This window comes from Patella vulgata, chromosome 2 (genome assembly GCF_932274485.2).
Source record: "Patella vulgata chromosome 2, xgPatVulg1.2, whole genome shotgun sequence".
In the NCBI taxonomy this organism is placed as follows: Eukaryota; Metazoa; Mollusca; class Gastropoda; family Patellidae; genus Patella; species Patella vulgata.
The window spans coordinates 31,730,128-31,745,274 of record NC_065880.2 but is presented as its reverse complement, the minus strand read 5'-3'; the positions used below and the strand labels follow the sequence as shown (position 1 = coordinate 31,745,274).

Here is a 15,147-nt window from a genome sequence, read left to right as displayed (position 1 = left end):
CATATTTCCTATTTATCACATATTGTTACATGGGATGTTTTGGGATTTTTTTTTCTCCAAATGTTGGCCTACTGTCTGTGTTGTATCATTTGAACTGTGTTTGATGTGCAGCTTTATGTCATATTCTCTGATATATCTATGGAAGAGACGAACACTGATTTAAGAACGAGTTTTATAGACATTTATTTGATGGTTAAGGGCGAATGTTGAAGATATTTTAAGAGTTTACAGTAATGCAATCGGATTGTGATATTTACTCAAGATCTCTAGTGACTGTCATCGAAAGACAAGTAGCGAATGATAGAAGACCACTATCACCTGTCTTGAGAACAAAGGTAAATAAAGTCGTTAGCCCAGGCAAACAGACTTGTTACACAGGTAGAACTACATCTTCTCCCTTTTTAAATACACTTTCTACTTATTTGGGGGGATGGTAATCAATTCTACCTGACAATTTGTCTTTTTGAAACATTCTACAAAATATAGAATTATAAATTTCTTGTGACATTGGCCAAAAAAAAAAGCAAATCCCATAAAAGGGAATGTAACTTTCAGGTATTTAAGCGACGGTTATAAAGTTGCTTAGGCATAGTTTTCATTTTGATGAACAAGGTCTGGCCTTGGTGAAAGAAATTTGCATTTAACATCAACATGACACAGAACTGGTCGTTAATAAACAAGGCCTGACCTTTGATTTAATAAGAGAAATAGGGTTTAACATCTACTTGACACTAAACTGGTCATTTTGGGACTCCCTTAAATTTGTGTCACAATATGAAGAACTCCTCTATGATAATATTAATGTATCCACTATGAACAAGATTGCAGAATCTTTCTCTTGTTTGACTTTTTCTATGTTATTTGAACTGTTTAGTCTTGATCAGTGTTTTTTTTTTTAGACGTTTTCCTGCACAGGTCAGTTGTCAAAGCTGTGTTTGACCTGGCATTGTCATTGCATCAGTTAGTGATGATAATGGTTCCTGCGAAATTTGTAAATTTTAAATAAGAAATTTTGAATACAGAATTCATACAAACTGTCTCATCCAAATGTTTAACACCAATGCAATACAAGTGTGGTGTTGATAACACATGTGTTTTTTACATTGGAGATAGTAATACAAACTGGTCGGGGCAGAATTGGACCCTTTTACGCATTTTGTTACCCAGATAGATTTCAAAAACTTATATTTTTTTCCTTCATTCAAAAATTGTTTTAGAATTTAATTTGCAGAAGAAAAAGAGTTAATATCAAGGGTTATTAACTCACCTCACCCTGATGTCATCCTTATCAGTGATAGTAGCTGCCAAGCAAATATTTACTGCTAGTTTGAGAAACTGTATCTCATATTCCTCAACAACAAATTTTTATCATAAACATTTACAATTTTGATCTAGAAATATCTTGTCTTAAAAACAGAAAGAGGAATGAGTTTAACATAGCCGAAATATTTTTCTATGGCAACCTGTAGATCTACCATAGCCTATAATACTGTATGCAAAAATCTTTGATTTCAATTTTCATGCTAGGTTGAGATGGTGTCGGGATATCGGTCGTGGAACATGAAACACGTATAGACTGGAGGATGGAGTTCTTGGATAATCGTTTAATATTTATCCAGATGCTAGATAATGATTTGGGGGCAAATGAACGCATTTCAATCATTCTATGCTAAAAAAAAAAAATAGATTGGGAGGCCATTTTGTTCCAAGAAAAAAAACTGGCGATAAAAAATTTAAAAATCATATTGTGCTGTCGTACGAAATAGGTCCATAATAAATTTAACTTGTCTTGTTTTAAATACCAATCGAGCAGATCCTATTCATCTGTTTGAAATATATATTCGCCTCTGTTTTTGTTCAATTGCAGTCTGTTATTTATTAATCTGTTTCACAGAGGTAATGCAAAAGCCTTCTTCTATTAACTCTGTGTAATATGACTGACCTTTATTAAGTTGAAAAGCATTCTACGTGCGATGTTACATCACACAGCGTCGATTATTGGCTTTGATAGTGCATGCATCATTTACATAGGATGTAGAAACGTAAACTGGTTCGGACAGTTTTATGTACCCATTTACACTAAATAGGAAATATTTTTTATCCAGGTATACTTCAAACCATGTGTTCCAAGTTGGCCGTATATGCCGGTCAAGAGGGCTACGGAAAATGACTGAAACTAAATTTGTTGTGTTGATAATTAATGATGGTAGTAGAATAATGAAAGTTTATTGTTAGGTGGGAATCTTATCAAGGACATGAAGTGGTCCATTGTTAGTCATACTCTATTTGAACACCCATGTATTGTCCATTATGTCATAAGAATTTTCTAGAACAAAGCCGCTTTACCTCTATTACAGTCACACACAATGCAAACAAGATTATTATAATTTCGATAAAAGGGCAATCAGATATGAAGTATTGGTCATAATGCGCTAAGAGATGGTCTTAAACCGATAAATGTTAAAAATATGCCGTGGACAATTGTATATTTATTTTCATTTCGAAGTTATTGTGTTACAACTAAAAACTATCAAGGTCAGTGTGTTTTTTAAGAGCATGTGGTAATACGTGTGAGCTACCGGAATTACTTTTCTACGGCCAATTCAGCTCTTCATTTGTCTTTAACCAAGTAAAAATTTTGATAATAAAAGCTATTTAAATAGCCAAAAGGGAATATTTTATTAATAATTATTGTGGGCTAATTAACTCTCACCGATGTCATCCCTTTCAGTGATTGTACTGTAGCGGCCTTGTGAATATTCACTGCTGATCAGTTTGGTTATTTATTAGAACAGAAGTTGTGAGGATTAGAGCTTTTTTTGGAATGTGCACGGGTAAATCTATACAAAATATGTTAGCAAATTCGTGTGAACAGTAAGGCCCTTTTGCAGACGCAAAGAAGACATTTATATTCATTTATAACAACAAATAATATAGAAATTTTCACGAATCCGGTAGGCTTCAAGTATTCTGAATGGTCAGTCGGTGAACAAAAGTTTTTTATTTCTCTTGACACTAAATAAATTTTAAGAGTCTGCAGATTTTGTGATGGGTCGGTCAGATTACTGGAAATAAAAAAAAATTTTTTTGGCCTCAGCCTTTTCTTTTTTCTTTATTTTTCACATGCCTCTTCGAGCATGATATAACTAGATTAAAATCAATATTTATCATGAGAAAAGATCCAAATATATCCCGCGGAATTTTAAATAATCCGCTCTAAAGTTGTCATGTGAAAATTCAACTTTAACTAAGGATTTGAAGATTTAGTTTGAATCAAAAATATATGATGAATGTTAAAAAGAGTTAAATCTAAATAAAAAAGACATGTATGACTGTTCAGAAAAACCTAAAATAGAAAGTGAACTTTGCAACTCCATTATTTTGAATTCATTCCAAGTTTTAAGACCTTTGAAAAATTCTGTTTATTTTTGTTATTCGTCCAGAAACATTGAAACAACTTGTATTACATTGTATCTGCACTATTATAACAAACACTTGTTTTTAAAATTTCAAATCGTATTCTCAGCTAAAAAAATTGAAAGAAAGACAAATTACATTACTTCAATCCCACAGCAAAGAACAAATAAATATTTGAAACTTGGATTAAACCTTCTGTACGGAGCACGGTTAAAAGTTTTCAGCTGTTCGCGACAGAATTCACAAATTCTTATATTTCACTTTTTGCTGAATTTCTTTCAAGTCTGAAAACATTAAAGTTTGAGTTTTTGATCCCCACATTTTACACTGAATACAAGCCAACAGTGAGGCTGATGTCCCCCGCCGAAATAGGAAAATAATTAGAGGACACATATAAATTTATCACAAATTATCTTTTACAAAGTATTGAACAATCAAACAGTATATCTTTACTTATAGTCTAACAATCAAAGTAGGAGAGTTATTGTTTTCCAAAGTCTCGACCAATCAAATTGCGTATCGCTCTGCTTACCCTGAGCAGAAAATGCTCATTATCAAACTTAGTCAAGGTATTACTGTAATGAAACTATACACCAAGTTTCATCAATCTCACTTAATTAGAACTAAAGTTATCGTGTCCCAAAGCATCAACCAATCAAATTGCTTATCTCTGCTTACCCTAAGCGGAAAATGCTCATCTTCGAACTCCATCAAGGCATTGACCTAATCAACACATACACCAAGTTTGAACATTCTAGCTCAATTAGGAAGAGAGTTATCGTGCCCCAAAGTATCAACCAATCAAATTGCTTATCTCTGCTTACCCTAAGCGGAAAATGCTCATCTTGGAACTCCATCAAGGCATTGACCTAATAAACACATACACCAAGTTTGAACATTCTAGCTCAATTAAAAGTTATCGTGTCCCAAAGCATCAACCAATCAAATTGCTTATCTCTGCTTACCCTAAGCGGAAAATGCTCATCTTCGAACTCCATCAAGGCATTGACCTAATCAACACATACACCAAGTTTGAACATTCTAGCCCAATTAGGAAGAGAGTTATCGTGTCCCAAAGCATCAACCAATCAAATTGCTTATCTCTGCTTACACTAAGCGGAAAATGCTCATCTTCGAACTCCATCAAGGCATTGACCTAATAAACACATACACCAAGTTTGAACATTCTAGCTCAATTAGGAAGAGAGTTATTGTGTCCCAAAAAGTGTGACGGACAGACAGACGGACAGACAGACGGGGGACAATAAAAGTCGAGAATGGAAATTCAAATTCTGCTTGTTTCTTAAATCTATACTTTGAAATTTTATGAACTTTGAATAAACAAGACGTTAATTACATTCAAAGTTCATATATCATTTTCTTTCTGTTTGACACCTCATCACGCCTTGTTATCAAAACCACAGGACCACCTTTGTCCCCACCAATCTCCTGCCCTGGCAGGGTTTCCCTATCAAAAGTTATGAAAATTACTTATATATCAAGCTTACATTTTACAGCGAGGATGTATTGACTTAATGGTCCAAGTTAAGAAACAAAAGCATTTTCTTTCAAAATAATCCAATAAGATTTTGACCTTCGATGTTACTTAGTGATTTGTGTATATAAATGAAAACATTTTGTTTTTAAGATAAATGAATCTTGTAGGGTATTGTTTATAATAATATAAATCAATACAGATATTGATGACTAGATGTTTAATTTATAGTATTGATTTATGTGATACGTTAAGCTCTAGTGATACTGTAACAAACACACCTATCTCTATAATATTGGAGGTCACAAGATTCCAAGTTACTATGGTGTCGTGCAAGAATACAAGTTGTATCATCTGAAACTGCTGGCCTACCAATTTAGTTGTGAATAGTAATATCTAATAATGTTCTGTTCATTTTATATAATAACGTGGAAATCTTTATATATTATTAAAATCATCATAATTTCATTTTTAATTAAAGAAGTTGACAGCACTAGTACATGTAGATGACTTATTATAAAGGAAATATAGATATGAAATACCATTAAAGCAAGATACATGTAATATATACATGTATCATACTATTCTATATGTAAATCGAAAATAGGACACTTCAATAAACGACGGTATGGTATGATAAAAGTAATGACTACAATTTTCCAATTATCTGCACATTTTCAATCACTTGAACAATATATTATGGATACTTCGACTATTACATTATCCATTTTATTATAATTTTAAAGGTCGGTTCAATTATGTCTTATCAAAATTCTAAGTGCTTTTCACAATTCTGTGACTTTGCACAAAAAGCCATTGTTATTTGTAAAAATATTGGATATCTTTTATGCAGACTGTCTAACCCTTTTAACATTATTAAATTTATGATATCTGCAATTTACATGTATTTTCAATCATTAGACAAAAACTATATAGGCTACACAATCAATATTTTGGAACCTGTTTATCACAAGAATGTTTGATAACAATATTTGATATTAACCTAATTTACAGACACTATAACTATTATTTTATAGTCAATCTGGACACCTCATTATTGTATGTAGAGATTGTTATTATCGACTACCTGTCACTGTTAAATAACGTTAGACTATCATCAAACTGAATATTAAAAAGGTATAAGGAGAACATATTAAAGAAACTTCCACACATTATCTAGTGAGTCTATAGAAGTAAATGCATAATAATTGATCGTAAAGCAGCAGTCATGAAGTCAAGCCCAAATTTGATAAATTGAACAGCAAGTAAACGCACTACATGAGAATATTCAATGTACTGCTTGAAACTCATCAACGACAGGAAAGCTGAAAAACATTTCCCTCAAATCTGTAAAAACAGGAAATCGACTTATTAAACATTTCTGTTGTCTTTTATTAGTGCACTGTTATGCTATGAAGGAGCTTGGAGGAAAACTGCTTGCTACTAAAAACCTTTTGCATGGCTAAATGCTATGAAGTTAGAATGTAACTCGACTTTCTTTTTCATACAATATCACTTGGCAATCATCAATTTGTACTTTCATCATAGATAATCCAAATGGTAAACCAGGACTTGATGTACAGATATTTATACCATGGGTTCCATGTTGGCTGCATATGCTGGTCATGACTGAGGACTATGGAAAACAACCAAAACTGGATCTGACCCATCAGTCATATTGCACATCGGAAAAATAGTGTATTTTTCAAAACTCAATTTTCAAACTTGGCTACAATCAACCTCCACCGTATAACTATAAAATTCTACGTCCTGTACAGAATAATGCACACGTAATAGAAGCCACATAATCTCATGATCGGTATTATAGAGTTGTAACTCGTGTACTTAGTTGTCAACAGAAGATTATACTAAGTGATGTATTGATAATTAATTATGAATGTCTGGTAGTAGAACAATAAATTATAAAAGTTAATTGTTAGGTGGGAATCTTATCAATGATGAGAAGGGGTTCATTGTTAGTCATACTCTATTTGAACACCCATGTATTGTTCATTATATGTCATAATAATTTTTTAGGACAAAGCCGCTATACCTCTATTACGGTCACAAACGGTGTAAACATTATGATCCGAGAAAAAAAGGCAATCAGATATTTGAATCCAACCAAACAGCATAGCAATTAGGTAAATCCTCACAATGTGTCAGGAGAAAAATGCATCAGTAAATGTATACAGCAGTATTATGGTCTTGTGGGAATTGTAGAAATAAAAACTAGAGATTAGTAAACTTGCTTATTGAAAGCATAAGAAAATTACGCATCTTATAGCAATATTGATAATCCATGTGTCATGTACATGTTTACTCTTCTTATGCATGACTAACCATTCCAGGTTGCACTAGTGTAGCTTTGAAGTTAGTCTGTCGTTCAAATTAGTTATTCGCTATTAGGATTTGCATCACAATTCTGCGGTCCGTAATGCCGTAAGAGATGGTCTAAAATTGATAAATTATATATTATGTGGATAATTATATATATTTATCTTCATTTTAAAGTTATTGTATTACAACTAAAATCTATCAAGGTCAGTGTTTGTTTCTATAGAGCATGTAGTTATACTGTGAGCTACTGGAATTATTTTTCTAAGCCCAATTCAGCTCTTTATTTGTCTTTACCCAAGTAAGAAATTTTGTAACAAAATATATTTAAAAAGCCAAAAGGGAATATTTCATTAATAAATATTTATTATAAGCTCGCAATATCTTATTTCTTAGTCCAATATGTAATATTTTGTGTACACCATGTTAACAAAGTGGCGTATAGACATGTGAATTCACGATATTCTACCATAAATTAAAAAAAAAACATGAAATATGAATTCAAGTTTTCATGCATTGTAAAAAATGACTGACAGTGAAAATTTGTAAGCAGAAGCCCTGCTTTATACCATGTGTCAAGATCTGTTCCAACATAACATATAATAACACATATTTCAGGAGCAAAGGGGTGTGGTGACTTAGATCCTCTGTGTATTTCCACCAATCTGGTTGAACATTCTAGGATATGTTTGTATATAATTACAAGTAGAAATACCTGCAAAACATGACAGGTTTTCTCTATTTTGTTTGACCTTAGTTCAAGCAGGAAACTGAAATAAAGTAAACCATGCTAATCCTTAAACGACCTAGTTGTTTTGTGGATGTAAATTAAACACCATTTTTCTTTCTCTCATTGAAATTGCTTCTGCTTATAAAGACATATAATATATCTTGATAGAGAAAACCAACCTCTGTTATACATAAAATATATAGTGTATTTATGAAACAAAAAAAATATTTATCAATATTTCTATGACAGTGCACTGATAAAAACATAAGAATAAAATTAGAAAGCAAAAACACGTTATTTCCAGAACATGTTCTACATGTATGTAATTAAACAGCCTAAACCTGCCTATTGCAGGTCTTTATTTTTATTAATATGACAAGACTATAATCAACTCTCGATGCCATTTAATGATTTAATCTAAAAATGGAGAAGCGAGGCTAAGACTCGAATGACTAGTAGTATGGTGGTTACGATCAATGCACACATCTTGTCAAAACTACAACCATTGATAACTTTGCTCAAAATAAAGTAATTTAAATGAAATTTTTAATATTCATTTTGTATTATCTACTTTTGAAATATTATAGTAACGAATGGCCAGCTCTTTATCCAATCTTATATAATGCCCCTTTAATGTAACTCATAATATCATATTTTAAATTCCTCAACATAACTGACCACAGTTTGCTACAATCCTCTCTATAGTAAATAGACAATGATGGTCTGTGTATTCATCATGTAAATGACACTCCTCTATGTATGCTATTGAATCATTTAAACTATTTGTTTGTTTGACATACCTCCTATCATTAACTATTGTAATGTATTACAGTCACACAGTATCCTCAGAATGGCCTCCAGTGTATGGAAATAATAGTTATCTCATGATACTTTACTAATTTGATTGTCTTTTTTCCATTTTAGAATGGACGAGGGAACAGAAATGAGATCTTCAGTGAAATCTTCCACGAAGACTGACATTTCAACGTTACTTATTGACTAGCCGATTCTAGTCTACAGAAGGAGGGGGGCTCTAATTCTAGTATTGTACACAGAATCAATCTTAAAAGTTTCAATGAAATGAAATGAAATGAAATGAGGTTTAACGTCCTACTGTTCTGCTCTGCCTTAGCTAATGAAGATGGGCATACACAATACAGTGTGTTATGACTCATGACAAGAATTTTGCCAGGACGGCAGCACTATGGCCTACTCTTATATCGAATTCTGATTGCCAAGGGATCTCTTACGTGCATTTCAGTTTTCGTTTAAACCAAATGACTATAAGCTGTCCCTTGCCAGGCCCTCTTTCTTGCACCACTGACAAGAGCGAACCAATGCCGGAAAATTTCGATGAAATTTCTCGACCAATGCAGGGATTTAACACAGGACCCCTCCAGGTTAGTGAGCCAACGTCTTACTCACTTAGCCACCGTGAACTTTAAAATGTTTCAAACAAATCAAAAGTTGAAGTCCTAGATGTAAAAGAAATATTTTTTTTTACAGTACATGTTCAAATCAAATCACGCATTCAAAATATGAGACATCTGCAGAGCCAAAGCAGGAATATCTGTCGATTTACGAAATCTAAAAAAAAAATTCTAATTTTCAAAATCGAATTAACAATGCCACAAAATACGTTACTTTAACTTTAAGTAGGTCAGTTCTTGGATTCTCGGTAATTAAAAGAGTCCAAAATTATTTTGAATATATTATATATTTATTAGTAGATCTATTTTCTACATTCGAGTGATGATGCCTCTTTTAGTTACATTATGTAGATACCACTCCTCATGGAGTCACTTATTTCGGATGTTCACATAGCTGACATTATTTGTTGTAGTTTGTACTGTGATCTAAATAGAGCAGCAACAGATGCTGTGCTTAGTTAACATGTCTTTGTCCTGGTTTATCGGCATTACACACACACAACCCACAGATTGCATAAGATGTGAATAATAGCCATTCAGGTCTCTGAAATGCAGCAGTAATTTAAATTACATTGCCTTCTAAAATCAACAATTGACAGTGAATTGGTTTAATTTTAACTTGTATAGTTGGACTGTGACCTCTGACTCATGGAGATATAAATTTTTAGATGTGAAACTATTATTGTGAAGAAAAAAAAATCATTTATAAAATGATACAATTAGATTTAGAAGTTAAATAAAAATGAATGTATGACCTCCTTATCAAGATGGTTAAAAGGCTAAACAATATAAGGATACTTACCGATGCATATAATGGAGCTGTAAGAATCATGATAAATCTATCCTTAAATTTAAACTACCTATAACACAAAATTCTCATCCATAAACAAAACAAATTCAAATGTCACCTGGACAATTTCACTATTAGTTGCTCTTTTCCTTGTGAAATATAGGTCAGGTATTTAGTGTAGCTAGTGGGTGTTTTGTATGTGTAGATAATATCTAAGGTGATCACTCAAACTAATTAACCTTTCTCTAGGTCTGTACACCACACACCACCACTCTCTCCTTTAAATCCAAAATGGTCTTCCTAACTCAATGTCACAAACATAACACTGAGATAAACTTTAAGGCATAAACTTACAAGCACCTCATCAACATGGAGGTTGTCTTAAATTAATTAATTGTTTAATTAGTAAATCTATTCCCAACGAATATCCTATTTCTTTATCCAAACTGATATCACATACATTAATAATCATTTAAAAATAAAATCACAAATCCCCATGAATAGTGAAATAAAATCCAAAAATCTAATCCAAAAATGTTAGGACTTCAGCTTCATGTTGTTTAAGTTTCTGTCTATCCAGGTAAACTGAACGTTTTCCTCTGTTTGTTCACAGAAATAAATCTTCTCTCTCTCACTTGTTTGTCTTTGGGTATATTGACCGACTACTGTATCACAGACACACAGAGTTAGACGAGAATTCACCATTTACCATCTATATTACCTGGCCATCAATAATGTCATAGAGACAGACATAGGTCACCTTTTAACCTATTAATTACAGGTAACACTCGTTATGGGTATGACAAAGAATTATGCACAGGTAAATTTATGTTCAGTTGACACATTCAAGAAATTAAAATACAGCTGTCTTTTCTACGAGTACCTGAACAATCAGCTCTTTACTCTACAGTACAACTAGTTAATCTAGTCTACTCTGGTATGCGACAAATAGACCTAGACTTCAGAAGTTGACGAGACCATCAATAATAAACGGTCCAGTGATCATGAGGACAGATCTAACACTACATGAAGTAGAAATACATAACAATGGTTGTTGACACTTGTCATTTCTTTGCGTGTCCACATCAACAAAATCTAATTTATTTATTTTTTAGTCGGCTTTTAATATTTGATTTAGTTTAAATCTTATTCCAATTCATTAAATTATTTTCCTCTTCTAATCTTTTCACATGATTTATCAATTTATTTACTTTTTGGACAATTTAATTTCATAATGTTTTCTTAGCTCAAGTCTATCAAACGTATCTATAATTAAGACTGTAATAAATAGAAAAAAGATGTATTTAGTTGTATTTATAGAAATACATTTATAACAATAAAAATTTAAAATGCTTAAAGAATGTGACATGAAAGTTAAATTGAAATAAATACATGAAGATATATCTGTCAATCAAAATTTGCTAAAATTAATAGAATGACTTGGTTATCTAGACATTTTACTCCCATGCCTGAAGCTATTCCACTATCATAACAATAGTCTTGATCATCATGATTAATAACATTATAAGTAACCCATTAGCTACTCAAATAAACAGGTAATTCATCAAGTGACAGATTAAGTGTATTGCTAATTATTTATTACAATGGGATGTATAATTTACTAACGACGCTGTGCTCTGCTTCATCCTTTTGACCAGTTCATTGTCAAATATATCAAAACCATGTTTAATGCAACCGAAAAATGTTATAATATCTATATAATTTATGGTCGTGCTTGAAGAATAAAAGATCGCTAAACATAAATTTCATCTTGACTGTTTTATATAATAATGTCCAGTCTTTGCTTTACACATACTTATCTGCCATGAGTGGGTCCAACAATTCTGTCACTTTAAACATTATTTCAAATATTATAAATCTGAGCAATTTTTAATGAATTCTTTGTCAATGTCTGACTGACCCATGGCTACTTTCAGAACACCCATATTTTTCAGCCAGGACAGTTGGAGGCCACAGTTTTAATTATACAAATTAAAATCCAACATGAAACTGAAAATTTTAATGAAATGTGCACGCACTAACAGCAAAATCTGGCAACTGTTATTTAACCTTTCATGCAGCAAAGAGAAGCCAGCTTAAAAAAAGTCACCTCTGGGTTTTTAAACTGGTTTATTTCCCCCACCATTAAATTTGGGGGGTTTCTTGTAAAACAATGAATGACATTACATTTCATTTACATAAAGTCAGAAATTGTTAAACAACAGTCTTTAGTATTATTTGTCTTATGTGCATGTACAATGTATGAAAACCAAATATATAAGCTGTGACCTTTAAAGCACTTTATAACGAATTGCAGAAGATGAATGGTGACAGCAAATTAAATGTCACTTAGGAAAGGCACAGCCTGCCTACTTTGTAAAATGATATGTTTTTGTTTATAAAACAATCAAAATATAATTATTAAGAATCTTCACTATGAATCTTATAATGTCAATTAAGCTTACACTTTCTATAAATTTGCCAATTAGTTTCAAATTAATTAAAGTCATGTTAGATATTCAATTCTTACGTTTGGCCTGTTAAGTTATAATAGCATTATGTTTTCAAGATATTCTCTGGTTGATAAAACAATAATTTTGGTGTCATGTATTTAACTACCAGGCGAACATTCACATGTTTCAAATTTCAATTACAGTGTAGCTGGCTCGCTAACCTGGAGGTGGCGTGTTCGATCTCTTCACTGGCCAAGAAAGTTCATCAGGATTTTCCAACGTGGTTTCCCTTTGTAAGTGTTAAAGGACGAAGGGCCTGACAAGGACATCAGTCTAGTCGTTCGGATGGGACAAAAAACAGGTCTCATGTATGTATTGTCGTGAACACATAAAAGATCCCTCCGCAGTTGGAATTCGATAAGAGTATACCATAGTGCCGCTGCCCGGGCAAAATTTCACTCATCATAGCACACTGAATGGCGTATGCTCATCTTCATTAGCCCAGTCCGAGCAGAATAGTGAGACATTAAATCCCATTTCATTTCATTTTTTAAACTTCAATTAATGAGTTATGAGCATTATTGTTACTGTTTTCAAGGAGTTTAACAAAAGAATTTTTGAAAATATGGGTATTTCATTCTAAGTACATGTAGATCAGTATTTTTATCTAAGTTAATAAGGCAAGGAGGCTAGGTTTATTTTAAATATGATTTTATATAAAATTATCAACATTAATTTTATTTTCTTGTTAAAAGTGACAATGACATAACCAAGTCTAGTCTTGTTGGTGTTCTCTGTGTAATCATCTTTATCTGAGGTGTATTTGCTTCTTATTTTGTGCAGTACAGTCATCCTGCTTTACTGTAAAGCTGCTTGATAATAAATGCCAAAAGATTATTTAGGCAAAAGTTGTTGGAGAAAAAATAAGACATGAACTAAAACAATGTTAACTCAAGTCATATGTATCTAGAATTACTCGGCAATAATTATGTTCTTGTTTTACAGATCCATTATACTTTGTAAGAACAACAAAAAGTTCTTAATTATGTGTGAAACTATGACAGAAGTCAACAAGCAAGGATTTCGTTGACTTGCACATTCAAATATGTGACTGCTGATCATTATTAATCACTAGGCTTTATTTTGAGATCCAAATAGATTATATTAGTCTCAGATGTTTGTAATATAACAATAGATATGTTCTTCCAGATGCATTTAGTAGGCTACAGTTGCAGCTCCTAAAAAAAACCACCCAACCAAAGTGCAAAACACATCAAATATATACTTACACTGTTAAAACAAGCAGTTGCCATGCAAGGTTACGACCCACATTTTGCAATAGAGATAAACAGAGATCAAGCTAATAAAGCGATTTCTCATACAATAAGGGGCCATAATCCAGGATGTTCCAGTCAACACCGAAAGGAAGTGAGATCTTTGGGATATCTTTTAAGTTTGATTAAAATCAGATAAGAATTGTGACCTTTTCTCATTTGCTTCTTTGTGTTCAGTGTTGTTTGTTTTTTGCTCTGTTTTTGTGGTGGGTGGAACATTTACCCTAACTGTATTCAATATGCCTCGTTTGTATTGAATATTAAAACGTTTCTCAAAACCCAAGTTATTTTGAGAATTTTTGCAAATATTTTTTTTAATGGTCATTATCATAAAAAAAGGGTTATTTTGGCTTTAAATATGAAGTTTTAAATAATTCCATATATAAATATGAATGAGAGAAAAAAAAATGTACCGGGTAGTGTAAATATTTGGTAACAGACGAACATTTTCATAGCGATATTTTACAATGTTGGTTACTTTCACAAAAATATATTATTTTTATATTTTAATGTATAAAAATCATGTTTATATACATTGTCAGATAATTAATGCCAAATCATTCAGTATGATTCAGAATAATCAAACAAACACAAAGTGAGAAAATACAATAAAATTATAAATTCGACATTTACAATTTTATACTCGACACGAAGACCAAATAGAAAAAAAACAAAGAGTTTCCACCCACATAAATTATGTTTTTCTTCAAAATATAGATTATTTCTCACCATTTTTGTCCATTTATCAGCTAATTAAATATTTCACCTAATTGTATACTTTGGCATGAAATTGCCCAAGTGTGCTTGTTCCGAGGTGACGGATTTTGGATGACCGACTTTATTTTTACCAAAACTACCAGTATACAAACCAGTCAAATTATATGTAAAACTGTAGGTTGTATATATTGCCTATAATGGGTGTGAAGTGATATTATTACAATATGAATATTGATTTATTATTGATTAGCAATGTTTATCTTCTAACAACCTAGTCTCTATATTTACATAACAACCACCTGTTGATATGAAATATTACTAGAGTTACTCCCCCTCAATTAACATTGTAATGTACCTTCTTCATTGCCAGGCTCTTGATAGAATATAAATTTGATTCGGATACTGATAGATCTATACAAAAGGTCAACTTACTTAGATTTATAC

At 32.0% G+C, this 15,147-nt stretch overlaps 1 protein-coding gene and 1 long non-coding RNA gene across 9 annotated transcripts in view; one reads left to right on the top strand and one right to left on the bottom strand.

Annotated features, from left to right (window-relative positions):
- Positions 1–15,147, bottom strand: part of LOC126811858 (RNA binding protein fox-1 homolog 2) — a 109,739-nt gene that overhangs the window by 72,526 nt on the left and 22,066 nt on the right. The window contains exon 1 of one of the 8 annotated variants that reach the window (XM_050537829.2): positions 10,212–11,120. The exons of the other annotated variants lie outside the window; for them this stretch is intronic. Within the exon in view, the coding sequence (XP_050393786.1) occupies positions 10,212–10,241 (30 nt within the window). The 5' untranslated portion in view covers positions 10,242–11,120. Of the gene's footprint in view, positions 1–10,211; positions 11,121–15,147 lie in introns of those variants that run through there. 8 annotated transcript variants of the gene reach the window in all.
- The window catches only part of LOC126811865 (uncharacterized), a 41,066-nt gene that overhangs the window by 14,580 nt on the left and 11,339 nt on the right, over positions 1–15,147 (top strand). The gene's annotated exons all lie outside the window — the stretch shown is intronic.